This window comes from Gigantopelta aegis, chromosome 3 (genome assembly GCF_016097555.1).
Source record: "Gigantopelta aegis isolate Gae_Host chromosome 3, Gae_host_genome, whole genome shotgun sequence".
Classification (NCBI taxonomy): domain Eukaryota; kingdom Metazoa; phylum Mollusca; class Gastropoda; order Neomphalida; family Peltospiridae; genus Gigantopelta; species Gigantopelta aegis.
The window spans coordinates 82,474,881-82,493,589 of record NC_054701.1 but is presented as its reverse complement, the minus strand read 5'-3'; the positions used below and the strand labels follow the sequence as shown (position 1 = coordinate 82,493,589).

At 40.9% G+C, this 18,709-nt stretch overlaps 1 protein-coding gene across 1 annotated transcript in view; it reads right to left on the bottom strand.

The window, feature by feature from the left end:
• Nucleotides 1–385: 385 nt before the first annotated feature.
• Nucleotides 386–18,709, bottom strand: part of LOC121369171 (universal stress protein Sll1388-like) — a 30,739-nt gene continuing 12,415 nt past the window's right edge. Inside the window, exons 2-4 of the mRNA XM_041494074.1 lie at nucleotides 10,138–10,221; nucleotides 4,995–5,101; nucleotides 386–2,533 (exon numbers count right to left, since the gene is read on the bottom strand). Coding sequence (XP_041350008.1) covers nucleotides 2,333–2,533; nucleotides 4,995–5,101; nucleotides 10,138–10,221 — 392 coding nt within the window. The 3' untranslated portion in view covers nucleotides 386–2,332. The remainder of the gene's footprint in view (nucleotides 2,534–4,994; nucleotides 5,102–10,137; nucleotides 10,222–18,709) is intronic.

Below are 18,709 nucleotides of genomic sequence, written 5' to 3'. Positions count from 1 at the left end.
TATATTTAAACAATGTAATTACACCATGATTACATTGCTATGTTGTATCACAACCATATATGTATTATATTTAAATATTAAAACTCACTAGAGATAGGGGTGGGGGAGGGGGTGGAGGTACACTGTCTACGAGTCGTGTTATTAGGCAACTGGCAAATAAATATAAGGGAAAGGGGCGGGACGTAGCCCAATGATAAACCGCTCGCCAAATGCGCGATCGGTCTAGGATCGATTCCCATCGGTGGGCCCATTGGGCTATTTCTCGCTCTAGCCAGTGCAGCAACACTGGTATATTAAAGGCCATGGTATGTGTTATCCTGTCTTTGGGATGGTGCATATAAAAGATCCCTTGCTACTGATGGAAAAATGTAGCGGGTTTCTGCTCTAAAACTGAATGTCAAAATTGTCATATGTTTGACATCCAATAGCCGATGATTAATACATCAATGTGCTCTAGTCGTGTCGTTAAACAAACTATAATATAAGTGGTTGTGGGGGGGGGGGGGTAAAGAGGTATGATTGGAGGGGCATGATCGCCATGTCTCCCTCCTGGCTACGCCTGTGTTGTGGGGGAGGGTAGAGTATGATGGATACGGGCGGGTTTACCCTAAAACACTGGTACATTAAACAAATGTCGCTAGGATCGTGTATATATAGGAAGTGTCGCTGCCAAATGATGAAGACTAGCCTTTGGGTGGCAGCAGAGTTCATCTCTCAGAATCTATAAATCAAGTGACATAAATGAACTATCCGACACACAAAAGCCACTGGTTACAAGAAAGTTTGATTTCCATTTTAAAAAATCAGTAACACAGTCGCAGATGATCTGTACTGGGTCGGTGACGGATCGGGGAAATTAAAACCTGCTCAACTTTGCAGATCTGTCGCAGGTCAGAGCTTCTGCATCGGTATGCGTCCATGACAGATTTTATAGCAACCAGACTTTAGGTGGTGTGATGTTAAATACACAGTCCTCTTCTTTTCACACACACAGATGATTAATCCGTATGCTGAAGTAACGTTAGTTTATTCCCGTGCATATACAGTAGAATCTCATTGGGTTGAACTCGGAACGGTCGTAACGCAACGCCCGAACTTGAGTTACACTTAAATACGAGGTCGAACTACCCGATGAGTCAAACACTTTCTCGTGCACCGACAGGGTTCGAACCAACGGGATTTAACTATATTCCATATGTATGTCCATCACGCTGTTCTGGGGAAATATACCCGAGCTATCTGCGTTGTCCGTGTACAGCAGGCTCACCGAGATCGCAGCCGCTGTAGTGATATCACTACCCCAGTGACCTATAGGTCAGGTCATAGGATTTAACATTCACATGCAGAACAGGCTGTTGTAGCACACGCATGTCATGGGCGCAGGTGTCGGCTCTCGACGGCTCCTCCATCCAGGACAGGAGTGAGCGATACACAGTCAATTCTTTATTAATTTTGAGCGTTGAGCTAGTCTAACCCACGGCACAAACATACTAACAAGTACCTCTTAACAATGCCAGAAGTAACCACTGAACACTGACCGAAGTGGTGAGACTAAGCCCACAGCTAAAAGCTGATGGGAAATGGCAGGTGTGTGGCACGTATAGCCACAAGAGACGAGCACCTGTCGGGATGGAAAGACAAGGACGGGGATGTGTAGCACATGCCTGTCAATAGCGAAAGAAGTTGAAAGCTAGGAGGAGCTTCCAGATCGGGTAGAAATGAGATGGAATTCAAAGGAGAGAAAAGAAATGGGTCAGTGAGAAACAACAGCAGAATTTGTTTTTGAGCGTTTAGAGCTTATCCCCCGTTACTTGTATACGGACCGCGCATTCAGTTTAGTTTATGTTCTTGCTTATATTCAATTAAGGTTCAAGCACCAGGAACGACCCCCCCCCCCCACCCCCACCCCCAACACATACACTGCTGAGGCTAAACTATTTTTTTCTTCACAGTACGATATTAGGCTATTTATATTGGTGTCCAGTTGAAAATATAGTCAAAAGGGCCCACTAGGTTCATATTTGACCCCCTCCCAGGTCCAGACCATATTAGGCCTCTGAGCACGTTGTCCTGAGCGAACACCTCAGCTATCTTTTTGTCAAGTACCCTTTTTGAGCTGCACACATCCCCCCCCCCCCCCCCCAAAAAAAAAAAACCCCAAAAAAAACAACAATCCCGATCCGCTACTGTTAACGTTTCTTTCCTTGCCAATGGCGGTTGCCATGGTATCAGCAACACGTGCTCCACTCATGATAAATCATTCCAGCGGCTTGTCACGTGGTTATACATATCATTTAGAACTCGATGACGTAATTGCCGTCCACTATACAGATCATTTGTGCCGGTCCCGACACACGAACACGGGTACCTTGGCGTGGTGTATCACGTACTGACTAACACTGCCTAAAATAGTTCTTCGGAGTTTTCCGTGACCTCTCGTCCCCGTTACAATACAGTCGGCATCTTCATCCTCGGCTAGTTTGCAGATGGCGTCACCCGGGCTTCCGGTCAGTCGCACAACGCGACCGATTACCTGAACAAATACACGAGTTTTAGTTTATACAGTTATCATAGCTATCAAAAGAAAAAATGTATTTAATACGTAATTTTAGTCCTAAAGTTAGTCGGAAACTTCTTATAATGACCGCAAATTCACGAATGTCCGTAAGTAATAGCATCAAAAAACTCTCCTACCCACCCCCACCCCACCACTGCCGTCGCCTATGAAATCAGGGTTTCAGCACCAATGTTTCTTTACTACAATAATCGACATCATTTCCCATAGGCAATGTCGTTTTTTATTCCAAATTTTGGACTGTAAATTCCCAATCTGAAAGTAAATATCCCTTTTGTTTATTACTATATACAGATATATTTTGAAAACACTCCTTCCCTCACCCATAACATTTCATAACGCAAAATAGATATATTAATTATTATTTTGAATAAATACAAGTACTTAGCTTAATAAGATGTTTTGGAAATAAATTCCATTTTTTATTTTTTGTAAAACAACGCCAAAAGTCCCAACGTCAACGCCAAGGGCGTCAAGTCAAATTTTAGAAATAAAACCCTGGAAATCCGATCATTTCCTTTCAATAATGGACACATTTATCTTGACGTCCAGGATATGTGGCTAAACAAACACTATAAAGGGACTCGCGTTATATGGCGCATATCATTATTCATTTTATTGGTGTACTTTAGGAGGGGAATTTTCTCCTGAAAAATAATGAGATTAGATATATGTTATTTTTAGAACTGAAAAGTTGCAAGGACATTCCCCTATACCTAACAGGCGTGGATCCAGATTTTGTTGCGTTCCGGTTATAATCAGATGTACTTAGTAGATAAAACCACAGCTTGAAGTTGCCAACATATTTTACTACGTCGTCAAATAGTTGTATATGTATAACGGAACTGTTTCTCTATCCCCCAGCCCTCCACCAACACCCCCTTCAAATTACATTTTCTTTTAAATACGTAAATAGTTTTACCATTTTTGGTAGTCTCTTTTTAAATAGTTTTAGTCTCTTATCATTCCTTAGCAGTGGCTTGTGTCCTTGTGTGCATTGTATTCTTTTTATTGTTGTTGTTTTGTTTTTGTTTTCACTAAGCGAGACGCAAATAAAGAATTTGTAAGATTTTAACGATCGTGTTAGATATGTTTTTTTTATCAGTATTGAGCAATATACTATAGTTGTAGTGAGATATCCATGTGTTTCATTTCTTCTCGTTTTTTATTTAAACGTTTTTAGTCGAGGGTGTACGTTTGATGTAAAGCACTCGTCACTTCAGCTAACATCTCTTCCTTTGGGTGTCCTCAGTTTTAACTGTCACACCAGTTGTTTTGGGTTTCCATAAAACTCTCATTTATTTCAAAATAGTTTTAAGTTGACATGAAATGCATATCTTTTTACTTTTAAAAGTAATTTAAAAAAAATTAAATATCCAATATCGAGAAATTACACACACACAAGCAAACACACAATCGCGCGCGCATACACACACACACACAAAACATAACAAATATACACATAGCACACCACATGCACACACAAACAACAGACACAACGAACATACACACAACATAACACATACACACAACACATGCACACACACAACATAACACAAACACACACACACAACATAAAACACACACAACACATGCACACATACAACATAACACATACACGCACAGCATATGCACACATAACACACATACAACACATGCACACACACAAACATACACAACACACACACAGCACACACACACACACACAGCATAACACATACACACACAACATAACATACACACAACACATGCACACATGTGCACACACACACACACATCAAATACACACCACACCACATACACACCACACACACACTACCCACCACACACACACACACACCACACACCCACCACACCCACAGCACACATATACATACATACATCCACCACACACACACACAACATAAAACACACACAACACATGCACACATACAACATAACACATACACACACACAGTACAACACAACACATTCACACATAACACACATACAACACATGCACACACGCAATAAACATACACAACACACACACACATACACACACAACACATGCACACACACACAACAAATAACACACCACATACAACACACCACATACATATCACACACACAACACACACTACACACACAACATACACACAGCACACATATACATACATACACCCACCACACACACACACAACACGCAACCAACACACACACACACACACACAGAGGCACACACACACCTACACACACGCGCGCGCGCACGCATACACAAGTTCAAGGACGTCTGGCTTGGACATATTCTACGAATTTCTCGGCGTGTGTAAAATAACATATGCACACACAGACTTACACACAGACTTACACACACACACACACACACACGCGCGCGCGCGCGCGCTTGTGTGCGCATGTGTGAGTTTTGTAAACGTACCCCTGATTGGTCGAGCGTGGCTTGTAATGACTGCAACACAGCCTGGACTTCCTCTTCCTCTTTCCGGAGTTTCTCGGAAACGGCGTTTGTGTCTCCCGTCATGAAGGCTGGAATTAAAAGGAAAAAACCCCTGAATAGATGTCGATTTCACATTGTAGAGAGTTGAAGATTGTGTTTAAACAATACACACACATTAAATATTAGGCACAGGGGATTCGATGATGCTAAAGAAATCCATTTGCTTTTCTTTACCTTTTATTTTTTTTATTTTTTTATTTTGCTGTCCTCTGCTATAAAAAAGAGCCGTACAATTTATTAGAACATTACAAATGATGACCTCTTTTCAAAGGTCCTCGTTGAGGCCAGTTAATTATACACACAAATCCACAAAACAATCTTCTGTACAATTGATTTAGTTCGAATTCAAAACTTGATGGTAAAGGTACTTCAGATAATATAGAAACAAGAATAACAGACACGGCGGAAGCAAGTAGACACTGGGGGAGGGGGTCACACAGATAGAGGGCGCAAAGTGTCCGAGCTTCTAGGTGGTTCGCAGGTATGCCCCCCCCCCCCCCCGTATTATTGTTTTAGTCAGAATTATTGGGGGTTAGAGCCCCTCCATCCCCCCTGCTCCGCCGTGCCTGTATTAGAAGCTACCAAGTAATGATAATCGCAGACATACACTGGTGGCACCCAAGTCTGCGCACCTAAGAATTTGTGTTATATTTTAAAGTTTTTATTTTAAAATATGTTTGTGTACGTCCACGACCGCGAATTTGTAAAAATTAGAATTTAAATATTCATCCATCGCAATAAACAAGGGACGTAAGTAGAGAGCGGCAGGGGTTTTAAAAAGGGTGCCCGTTTAGATTAGAAGTGACCTTGTTGTCTGGTTGAAAAAGACCCTATTGCTGTGCCCTGATTCCCCTTTCTACTGCCACCCTACTTGTTTTCAGGTTAGGAGATTCAGAATGTTCTAAACATGTTTGAAATCGTTATGTTTAGGAACCGTGACACTAACAATATAAATTGGCTGACATCATGCACCAAAGCGTCGATATTATTTACCGAACTATAAATAGACAAATTTTGAGGAAAAAACAGCAACAAAACCCCCCACCGTTTTGCCAAAAGGAAACAAACCCCGTGATGTTCTTAATCATCAAATTTACCTGCAATATTATCTTTGTGTTGTAGCTGTGGCTAAAAATAATAATAGTGAGGCTTTTTGTTCGTTTTTGTTGTGGGGGTTTTTAATGTTGTTGTTGTTTGGGTTCTTTTTAGATATGACGCGTCCGGTTTGTATTTATTATTAATATCACGTCATGCATCTAGGACTACGCATGCTAACTGCCAATAGAACCAAGCGAGTGGAAAACCACTACAGTTATTAGTTTCAGTACAGGTTCGTGTTTCACATTATACTGCTGGGAAATATAATAAACAATCAAAACCCAGTCAAATGTACCAGCCTTTATTGGTGCAAGATGAAAAATCAATATATATATATATTTGTGTGCGTGCGTGTGTTTGCGCGTGCGTGTGTGTGTGTGTGTGTGTGAGTATGAGTGTGTGTATGTGTGTGTATTTGTGTATACGCATGTGTGTGTGTGTGTGTGTGTGTGTTTGTGTGGTAGTCTGTGAATGTATGTGTACTAGTGTATGTCAGTGTGTGCGTATATGTCTTGTGTGCGTGTGTATGACATATAGTGTATGTATAAATGTGTATATGCAAGTATACTTAAACGTTTCAATAGCCACATTTCAATACACCCCTAGGACAATTGTTGAGCACTGTAAGACTGCACAAACATTAACAAATCTACACATACCCGACTACTCGTGTTATTATTTACTTGCATTCACCCAAAGGTATGTACTTTGAGCAAGACATGTTCATGTTGTCATATCTCGAGGAGAGATGCATGTGTGTGGTAGAGCGCTCGTTGAGGAGCGATGGGTAGAAGGATCGATCGCCCTAGGTTGACTCGAGGGTTTTGTCATCCGAATTAGTACTACACGACTAGTATACTAGTATATTGTTAAGTCTATCAGAAAGAGCACATCTAGGCGCGTGCCTATAAAACTTTCAAAGTCCAGACTCAATCTCTAATGACGTCACACACGTTATGACACTAAAATCTCAGATTCAGGGTCCCGTTCCACAAAGCGATCTTAGACCTGAGATCATTTTAAGCACATAACTACCTTATGCATATACGATGATCTTAGCGCATAGTTTCATCTCTCTCTCTCTCTCTCTCTCTCGCCCTCTCTCTCTCTCTCTCTCTCTCTCTCTCTCTCTCTCTCTCCTCTCCCCCATCTCTCTCTCTCCCCTCCCTCCAACAAACTCTCTCCTTCTCCTCCTCCCTCCCCTCTCTCTCTCTCTCCCCTCTCCTCTCTCTCTCTCTCTCTCTCTCTCTCTCTCTCTCTCTCTCTCTCTCTCTCTCTCTCTCTCTCTGCTAATAATGGAAAAATCTAGCGGGTTTCCTCTCTAAGACTATATGTCAAAAATTACCAAATGTTTGACATCCAATAGCCAATTAATAAATCAATGTGCTCTACTGGTATCCAAAAAGAGGGTCTCAGCTTGGCAAATATATATATATATATATATATATATATATATATATATATATATATATATATATATATATATTATATATATATGACATTTCGACATTGCTGGGTGCGAGTATATTAATATATTATCATAAATACGGAATTGTAAATAACTCTTGAAATACCTTATCAGTGTGTATAAATCTTTGACCTCACCAAACAATGTTGTTAATACCGAGAGATATCAAAAGCAGTGCTTAAATGGCCGACCCTGGCTTACGTTTTATATTAATATGATGCATTTGAGTCCTGTCAAATAAAGCCGGGTAAGATTATTATTAAAATGCAGGTTATTTGGACATGCTAAGCTTTAGAAGTCTAATTACACGTATGCAGTGGTAACATACGGTTTTGACACTAGGTTTAGAATAAGAGAGGAAACCCGCTACCGCCACAAGTAAAGGCTATATGTGGAAGTACATGTAGTTATAATACAACACTGTCATGTTAAAATTCTAGAATGGTTTGGTGTGTTGCGAGTACTGGACGCACTTAATGTACCAACATTTGTTCTGTCGTTACTTGTTGTAGCAGCTTAATATAGTCTGGTTTGGGAAATAGTTCCTCATAACAATATACTATTACACTATTCTGAAATGCATTTTTGAAATATATATTTCATGATTACACGATGACCCATTGGTTTGTAGTTACTTGTTATAGGTAGTGCTAACTGTGTAAGTGGTATACTGTCACGTGTATAATACCAACACGAGGCGGTGCTCTGGTATGAGGCTGGCTAGCTGATTTAAAAAAAACACATTACTCGGTAGTTGTCAAGGGAGAGAACTCCTTAAAACTAGTAGTCGATATCGGCCTCGGTGGCGCAGTGGTTAAGCCATCGGACTACAGGCTGGTAGATACAGGGTTCGCAGCCCAAAACCGGCTGCAACCCAGAGCGTGTTCTTAATGATTCAGAGAGTACTAGGTGTAAGGCCACTACACCCTCTTCTCTCTCACTAACCACTAACCAAACTAACAATTAACCCACTGTCCTGGACAGACAGCCCAGATAGCTGAGGTCTGTGCCCAGGACAGCGTGCTTGAACTTTAATTGGATATAAGCACGAAAATAAGTTGAAATGAAATGAAATGGGTGTATTTTTCACAGAATATATTCTGAAATAGAAATTGTAATGAACTGCATGAAGTAATTAATGGCGATGTGTAGAGTTGAGAAAACCAAAAACCGTCCCAAAACTCAAAACGGTATCTGGCAAACTCAAAACCGTGTTGAGCAAACTCAAAACCGTGTTCAACAAACTCAAAACCTAAGAAATTTTTTAAAGTACTGTTCTATTGGGATATATTTTGTGCAGACACGAATATAATATATGTAAATGGTTTTCTAAACGTGTCGCACAAACGTGCGTGTTGTGATGAGAAAAATCTATTAGCTTAAATGACTTGTGCTAGCTGAATGTGAAACGTCAAAGACTGTATCTCGAGGGATGAGAAGCTATTTACTGTCAGTAATCCTCCAATCGATGTTTGTTGAATATATCTCGTCTAGACCACGGTGGCCACGACAGGTGGCAATGAGGTAAATTTAAACATATTGATGACATGAATAACTGATGTTCTGTAATACATTTTAAAATAGTTTTTGTTGCAGTGATGATGACCAAGTTTGGGTTTGTTATGTGAATTATGTGAATAAGAATAATGGAAGGAAATAAAAAGGAATATTTGTTTTACGACACCTCAACACATTTGAAACTTGGTTCACACACACACACACACACAGAGAGAGAGAGAGAGAGAGAGAGAGAGAGAGAGAGAGAGAGAGAGAGAGAGAGAGAGAGAGAGAGAGAGAGAGAGAGAGAGAGAGAGAGAGAGAGAGAGAGAGAGAGAGAGAGAGAGAGAGATAGAGATAGAGAGAGAGAGAGAGAGAGATACAATACTTCAAAAGTACTGTGATACTCCGATGAGATCGTTACGGTAAACGTACGTGATACAATACTTCAAAAGTACTGTAGTACTCCGGGGAGATCGTTACTGTAAACGTACGTGATAAAATACTTCAAATGTACTGTGGTACTCCTGGGAGATAGTTACGGTAAACGGACGTGATACAATACTTCAAAAGGAATGTGGTACTCTGAGGAGATCGTTACGGTAAACGTACGTGATACACTACTTCGAGAATACTGCGGTACTCCGGAGATATTGTTATGGTACACATACGTGATGCAATACTTTGAAAGTACTGTGGCACTCCGGAGAGATCATTACGGTAAATGTACGTGATACAATACACCAATCAAGAGTACCGTGGTACTCCGGGGAGATCGTTACGGTACGCGTACGTGATACAATATTTCAAGAGTACTGTGGCAGTCCGGGAAAATCGTTACGGTACACGTACGTGAAACAATACGCCAGTCAAGAGTACTACTGAGACACACCTGGGACTTGATCACGGTACACGTACGTGATATATCGGTCGGGAAGTCCTGAATAAAAAGGCCCGCCATCACTAAATGTTTGTTCTCACACACACGAACTCAAAACTCACGTCCAAATACGTGTCCGAATTCAGGGCAGTAGGCAAGGATCGGCTCGTATTCGTCATTAGTCGTGTGTAGATTTTTTACATACCCTGAAATACAGAGATATTACATATTGTTATTATTATTATTATGAGATAGTGGATTCTTTACATACCCTGAAATACAGAAATATTACATATTATTATTATGAGATAGTGGATTCTTTACATACCCTGAAATACAGAAATATTTCATATTATTATTATGACATAGGATTATAACCGGCCTGGGCGTATCCGAAACGTTTAAAGGGCGTGTGTGCTGAAGGTAAAGTTAAATACACATCTATTTTCTTATCCATTTCATCACACAAATAACAATCGTTACTATTTCTTCTTTTTTTCTTTTTTCTTTTGTTGTTGTTGTTTTGGGTTTGTTTGGAATTGTTTGTTGTATTCTTAGGTGATGGTGGTGGGTTGCTCTCTCTCTCTCTCTCTCTCTCTCTCTCTCTCTCTCTCTCTCTCTCTCTCTCTCTCTCTCTCTCTCTCTCTCTCTCTCTCTCTGTGTGTGTGTGAGTGTGTGTGTTAATTTATTTATTTTTATTTTGTTGTTGAGAATCGTCACACTGGCTGTACGCTGTGTATTACAGTAGGATGATGAATAGTCTTGGTCCTCTGTCATTAGTGTTTAGCCTCGGTGATCAACGTCGTCCTGGGTAGCCGAGACAGGTGATCAATCGCAGAGCCTATTATCGGCCGCACCGCATGAGGTCCAACAAACTGTAGGCCTTTTTACAGATACATGTATCGAGTGAAGCACAATTCTACTGTGGTTTTGTAAAGCTGCAGTAAACTGCACACACCGGGTGTACAGCATTGATCCAGTACAGAAATGGCAAACGCACAGTTGCATATTCGTGAACAATTGCTATGTAAATTATTGATAGAGGCATTAAATGTAACGGAAAACCCGGTTTCTGACAGACAACACGCAAAGGCACTTTAAATAAACTATAAATATAAATATAAAACTTTATTGCATAGAAACATGACAAATATGGGACACAATCCTTTACAGTGCTCATGCGTATGTGTGCGTCCATGCATGTATGTTTAGTCTATGCGTTTGCGCTCCCTCTGTCACAGTGTGTATGTATAGGGTGTACTATACCAAATAAAATCCCATAGGCGACCATGTTAACGTTTGTGTTTAAAAACACTATATGCAATATATCAACCAAATTATGACCCATAAATATCAGTACTACAACCCCTACCTCAAAGAATTAACTAAAGAAAATAGTACCTTTCATGGCTCATGTTCGGTATAACCAGATGTGTTTACAACACCCCTAGTTTCGAACAAAATTTGAGTACTTTTTTACAGGTACCCTATACATGTTTCAAGCACAAAGCTATTTGACACAGTGGTACTAGATGAAACGAAATTGCAAATTATTTTTTTCCCAGATAAAACGTTTTTTCACAACAAACACTGCCACATTTATCACCAATGGCCGGAAGTTATTTGGTTTAGTACTATCTAGAGGGAGTTGCACACCAGAAAGAAAAGAAAAAACATTTTAGTTTAGAAGGATCCTTGTGTACCTAAAAAAAACAAAAAACCGTAGTACTGTGCCTTTATTTACTTATTTACGTTTTACTTTTTTTTTTTACAAGATTTAGTACTTCTAAGAAACGACTGTATCATTAGTATTGTGTGTGTATTAATCTAGCATTGAAAGATATACGTGTTCATCCGCAAAACAACATGTATTTATGTACATAATAATTATGTCGAACAGAAAAATAAATCATTACAAATATAAAGCAAAGACCAATTGTTCCATTGTAAATATATCATCAAATACAAGCAGTGATATTAATGATGTTATTTACATTCTCTAAATGGAATATTAAACGCAGTTATCTTTTTTGGATCGGTGTAAATTACTTTTATATCTACACTAGATATAGATGGGGTGTGGTGATCTTATACTAGGGTTTACTGAAAAAAGTATGCCCGCCGTTTAGATATCTAGTCCTCATTAGCCGAGGCTTTATACACGGCCGCCGTATATATAGCCACATCTGTGTTAAGTATTAAAGATGACGGCGTACATTGATGTTGTTTATATGGAATTAATCTTTGTGCGCAATATGTAGCACAATGTGTAGCACAATGTGTCTAGTAGTCGACTGGACCTGAATGCAAAATGATCCTTCCTTTCGATGTGCAGCATCCGGTATGTACAAAGAAGGCAGTCGACAGTGCAGATTACGAGGAGAGAAGTGATCAGAACGATTGGAAGCTGTTAGCAAGGCCTTTCGGAATTATATGATAGATACGTAAACCCTATATCTTCTGTCTACTGTAATGTAATGGGTCGTTTTCCATGTGTGGGCGCGGAACGCGAAAAGTGATATGACGATATGACAACCATCCGCTCTCCGGTCACGTCAAAAACATCGAAAATGACACTATGACTTTTGAAACAAAGTCAAAGTTTGTTTTATTTAACGGTACCACTAGAAAACATTAAGTAATTAATCATCGGCTTCTGGATTTCAGACAAATTGGTAATCCGCTACATTTTTCTTAATTTAGCTAGGACCTTTTATATGCACTTCCCACAGACAGGAACGTACATACCACGGCCTTTATCCAGTGCTGATGCACTGACTGGAACGAGAGAAAAATACCAATCAGTTGAATGGATCCACCGAGGTGGTTCGATCCTGCGACGAAAGCACCCCGAGCGAGCTCTCAACCGACTAAGCTAAATCGACTTACAAAACAATGCTATTAAAGCGTTTCATCCATCCTTGATAACATAACTTGAATCTGAAAACCCTGGCTGACTTCAGATCGACAGAACAGGTGAACGCTCGGTCGATTGGATATTTGTGTTTCCGTTGCTGAACGCAGGTCAGGCCCATATGAAACGTTAAATTCAAAGGGCTTTTTGTTTAATGACAGCACTAGAGCACATTGATTTATTAATCATCGCATTGCCCATATGAATGACGACTGTAGAAGACCCTTATACGCATTTAACATTTATCTAGCCGTTAAATTGGAAACGTTGGTACAGGAGTTATTCGGCTTTAAGTTGATCCGGTCATCATGCATAATTTTGAGGAGATTTTTTTTTCTATGGGCCCTTGTGTCTACTCATCGACCAACCAATTTTACACATTAGGCACATCACGGCAGTTGGAAGAAAAAACATTTTAAAAGATGCTATATTTAGTCGGTGCCATCACTAATGCATCTTGATCTCTCTATATTATATATGCATGGATGAATTTTATCAATTGATTTGAAACGTTTTCTTTTAACTCCAAGACGATTTATCTTGCCACGCAATCCGCCGAATTGCGAGTTACGTCAGACATGACATTTAGCTTGGAACCAACATTAGAAAGCACGAAAACTGATGATAAAGCTACGGGAAAAAACCCCGTGTTAATTGCAAATTGGAGTCATTCTGACATGGATTTACTCTTGGTGGGCTTTAGAACTGCTCTGTTGCTGAATAATTCGTCTGTTGTGAGCAGTAATTGGCTGTACTGTTTCCCAACTTGGGAGTAATTATAATTAACGAAAGCCGCAACAACAGATTGTATATACATACGGGTCGATATTTGCAAACAAAAACCGTCAGAACATCCAGTGTTATATCACACGTTCTGTACATGACAAACAATGGAAATAAAATTAATGTTTGTTTAGCAATAGTTCAGTGCATACTCAACCTCCCACCTCCCCTTTTGTGTTTCTTGAACAGAATTCTGGCGAAATCGAAGGTTGTGTCCATGGCAGGCGTATTTGTTAAGTTATTTGATGGAAGAATAGGAAACAGTACCTACATCCACAACCATACCTCACCACCACCCACACCCACACCTATAGTCATAGCTCGTGACATTTTAAACTACAGTTTAAATACAAAAGCTCCCCCACCCCTTTCCATCCCAATTAGTTTCCAATGACCAATATATCAAACTTATGCGCTTCCCTGTTTGTGTTGAACCAGATATAGAACTTTTCTTGTTGCTATTCTACAGGCAACAGGAGTAACCATTCGATAATGTTAATAGTCTTGTAGTTCATATTGGTTAATAAAAATACCTGCTTGCTTGCTTTATCAGAGGTTAATAGGAGTCTAGAATATAGATATTCATACAATTTTGTTCTCTAGGGTATGTGCCACCAAATCAAATCATATGAACGACAATAGTAACATATGTGGCTAAAATTCATACATACAGCGTTATCAATCGACAAAAACACCACAGATATAAACACTACCACCCCTCATCATTAAAGTGAATCAGAAATGTTTTGTATATGCTCATTTCAGACATAACGGATAGCACTTATGATTACTCTATTTCTGCAAAACTATTTGTCATGCTATTTTTAGTTTTAAGCTCAATGGTAGTTGGTACATTTACACTAGTTCAAATTAAATTACAGGAATTTACAGAAACAACATTTTATCACAGTAAACACTGTCACATTGATCACCAATGGCAGGACTGGTAGCCTCAACTGTGGGATGAAAAGTTACACCTCGAAAATTACTATTTAATAGCGATGGGAATCGGTTGGAGTTTCACCACCGATCATCGGTTATAACCGGTCTGCACTAGCCAATCAACTTTCGATTACACAATCGGTTTGAATGATACGAACATAAGGATTTGAATGCTGAGCACCGTGTACCTGTTGTAGTGTTCACTTTTCTTTATGTACCCAGGGAATCAAACACCAACCCCAGCATGTGTACATCAATTCAATAATCTAAACTGGAGGAAAAACTACAGGTAACATTTAGCCACACAATCGATTATGAATTTTTATAATCGATCATCAAATCGGTGGAGAGAAACCGATCAATTTTCGATTAGTATCGGCCATTGGAATATCGCTACTCGTTTATATACTCTTCAAAAGAAGAAACGCAAAACCACATTGTCGTAACATTTGGAGAATTGATTTAATTATTGAATGGCGAGTCCGATAATTACCAAATGTTGCAGGATTGTTCACAATTCACTCTAGTCCATTGTGAGTAAGTGATAGGACACACCACCAAGGTCAAGGTCATCTGGAGTCAATACCGGGTGTGGCCTCCGCGTGTGTTGACAACTGCCTGGCACCGCCTGCCCATTGAAGCAACCAGAGTACGGATGACGTCCCGGGGGATGGTGGCCCACTCGGCCTGCAAGGCTGCTGCCAGCTCGGGCAGGGTCTGGGGCTGTGGTTGTCGCTGTCGGAGGCGTCGGTCCAACTCGTCCCATAGATGCTCAATTGGGTTCAAATCCGGTGATATCGATGGCCAAGGAAGGACATTAATGTTGTTGTTCTGTAGGAAAGCCGTTGTGAGACGTGCTGTGTGAGGCCTGGCGTTGTCATGTTGGAACACTGCGTTGGCGTTGGCCATAACTGGAACGATGTGTGGCCGGAGGATCTGGTCAATGTAGCCCTGTGCATTCAGGTTGCCCTGCACGTGGACCAGGTCAGTTCTGCCAGTGTGTGAGATGGCTGCCCACACCATGACACTACCCCCGCCGAATCTGTCCACTTCCTGCACGCAGTTTGCCGCAAAACGTTCAACACGACGCCTATACACGCGACATCTTCCATCATGACGTCGGAGCAGAAATCGGGACTCGTCACTGAACCACACCTGTCTCCATCGCAGTTGAGGCCATTGTCGATGAATCTGGCACCACTGCAGTCGGAGTCGACGGTGTTGTGGTGTTAAGATGACACCTCGAACTGGACGTCGTCTGGCACGAATTCCTACCTCACGTAGGCGGTTCCGTACGGTCTGGTCGGATATCCTGCGCAAACCTGGTATTGCTGCGGCTGTGGAGGTGGCAGTAGTCAATCGTTCCCGAAGGTGGCGTACCCGGATGTAGCGGTCCTGCCCGGGGGTAGTGACCCGTGGTCGACCGGATCTAGGGAGGTCACGTGTTGATCCATGTTGCTGGTAACGGTCCCACAGTCTGGAGATGGTGCTTGGGGACACATGGAATGCCCTGGCAACGGCCGTTCTGGATTCGCCTGCGTCTAGTCGGCCGATGGCATTGTTTCTCTGCGGTTCACTGAGACGTGGCATGTCCTGCATTGTCAACTGTCGGCCAGATACAGAGGCCAGGCAAGCGAACACCCTGCACTTTTATACTGTCGGTGTTCATGTTGCACGTGCAGACAACGCACGTGCAGTGGTGACATGGTTTGCACGTGGCTGCGTTTTTGCGAATATTCACATTTTGGAACTTTATTGTACAGTAGCTGCGTTTTATCGAATGTAACCGTGGGAATGTGTTTGGGACATGCAATGACCTTATATTCACAAAGCATGAACCGGTAGGAAACATAAAATCGGAGTTATAACCCATTTGTACCCTTTTGCGTTTCTTTTTTTGAAGAGTATATTATATACTCTCTTCGATAGACAAAAATAACAATACTACTCTTGACGTACTATATAGTTGCATAGCACTGGCCGGAATGAGTAAGTCACTTAACAGATTCACTCGTGGAGGTAGATCCTACGTACTTATAGATATTCCATCCAATTCATTATGCCATTTCTGAACCTACACTTTATACGGCTCCATCATGGGAAAATAACATTCATTTCGCTAATGAATTATTGCTAATGCTGAATCTAAAGGACCTGCACTGCAGCCCGGATTGAATAATGGGCAAATAACAACGTCCGGGCCTTAATGGCTGCCAGAGGCACGCGATTCAAGAATTAGGATGTAGCTGCTATACGAGAAAAACAATGCCACTGACATCATAATACGTTAGGATGTGACAACTGAGTAAAAATCTGCTTATACCATGGTGACGTTTCCGGTAAACATAGCCGTATACGTAAACGGACCTTTCCAAAGAGCGCAAACTCCCGTCTACGCATTAAAACGAAGTGCGCCAACGGGAAATGTAACGGTTATCTGGCAGGCTTTCTCCGGAAGCCTGTTGGAAATATCGGAAATGACAGGCAAAGCTAAAAGCCATTAGTTTCCACTCCCGTTAATTTCTCGCCTGTAACTTAATCTCTCTTGAGGTCTACGGAAGAATACTGCTTGTTAATGATTGTTTCCCATCACTAAAATAACTGCATTCCAGTCGATTGGATTTAAAGTATTTGAAAACAATAATCGTAATATACGATACTCGAAATAATTAAATTCGACATAATAAGGTGAAAGCACGTGCAACCTGGCAAGTTCTTGCTCATCTTAAGGTGAAACCACACGATTCCAGTGTATCATATGAGAATAACCACGATACTTAACAACTGTGTAGCAAAGTGATAGAATCGTAATGTTTGTATTGTCGATCGGCTATTCTCGTACGAGATACTCGTATCGTGTGGCGTCGCCTTTAGTGTGATTTGAACTTTGGTATGTTCCGGAGGTCGAATGCCCGCTAGACTGATTTTTCTTTTTTGCGCTGAATGTTAAGTTGAAAGTGAAAAAGTAAAGTTTGTTTTATTTAACGACGCCACTAGAGCACATTGATTTTTTATCTTATCATCGGCTACTGGACGTCAAACAATGTTTATGTCATATGGTCATTCTGACACTGTTCTTTAGAGGAAACCCGCTGTCGCCACATAGGCTACTCTTTTAAGACAGGCAGCAATGGATCTTTTATTTGCGCTTCCCACAGGCAGGATAGCACAAACCATGGCCTTTGTTGAACCAGTTATGGATCACTGGTCGGCGCAAGTGGTTTACACCTACCCATTGAGCCTGTAGACCGATGGCCTAACCACGACGCCACCGAGGCCTGTGAACGTTAGATGAATGTGATGTGATAGAAGACGATGGTACCAGTCAAATCGTTCGCGAGTACTCAGCCTTCTGAACACGCGCTACTGGTAGGTGTGTAATGAGGATAACAAAAAGCTTAGTGGTCCATTTACTCCCCTGCCACCTTAATGGTTGTAAAAGCAGCCAGTGCAAATATGTCAATCATTTTACTTTTGGAAGTATCATTATAAGTCCGTTTCAACCACATAGTGGGGTTACGTAAAAAAACCCCACCCAAAACCCCCAAACAAACAAACAACAACAGAAAATAAACAAAGAAATAAACACGGTTTTCATTGTCTAGATTTGCTACATTTTCACCAGCTAAAAGATAAGATGTTTTACATAACCTAACAGTGGAAAAGACGTGTGTATATTAATCAGTGTGTCCTGAGAGCTTGACACTGAAGGAACGTGGGGAGTGAGCATGTTCATTATAAGGCTATACAACGCAGCTAGCAACACTGTTATGATTTTATTCCTTCACTTTGCATGTATCGACCCGGAAGCCGTATTAAACCTTGACCCTATGCCGATTGTAATTCGCTCTCTGGGTTACTACGGACAAAACAAGTCGATTTCCATCGAGTCTGCTCCGAGATTGTCAAAATCTAATATGAACACATCATTCTGTAACAAATTCATACATATAGATATAGTTGGATCAAGCAAAAACGCCAACGTCAACGCCAACGGAGAATACTAGAAAAACAGAGCTTTTGATACTCTGGGTAAACAAGAAGCCATTCAACCA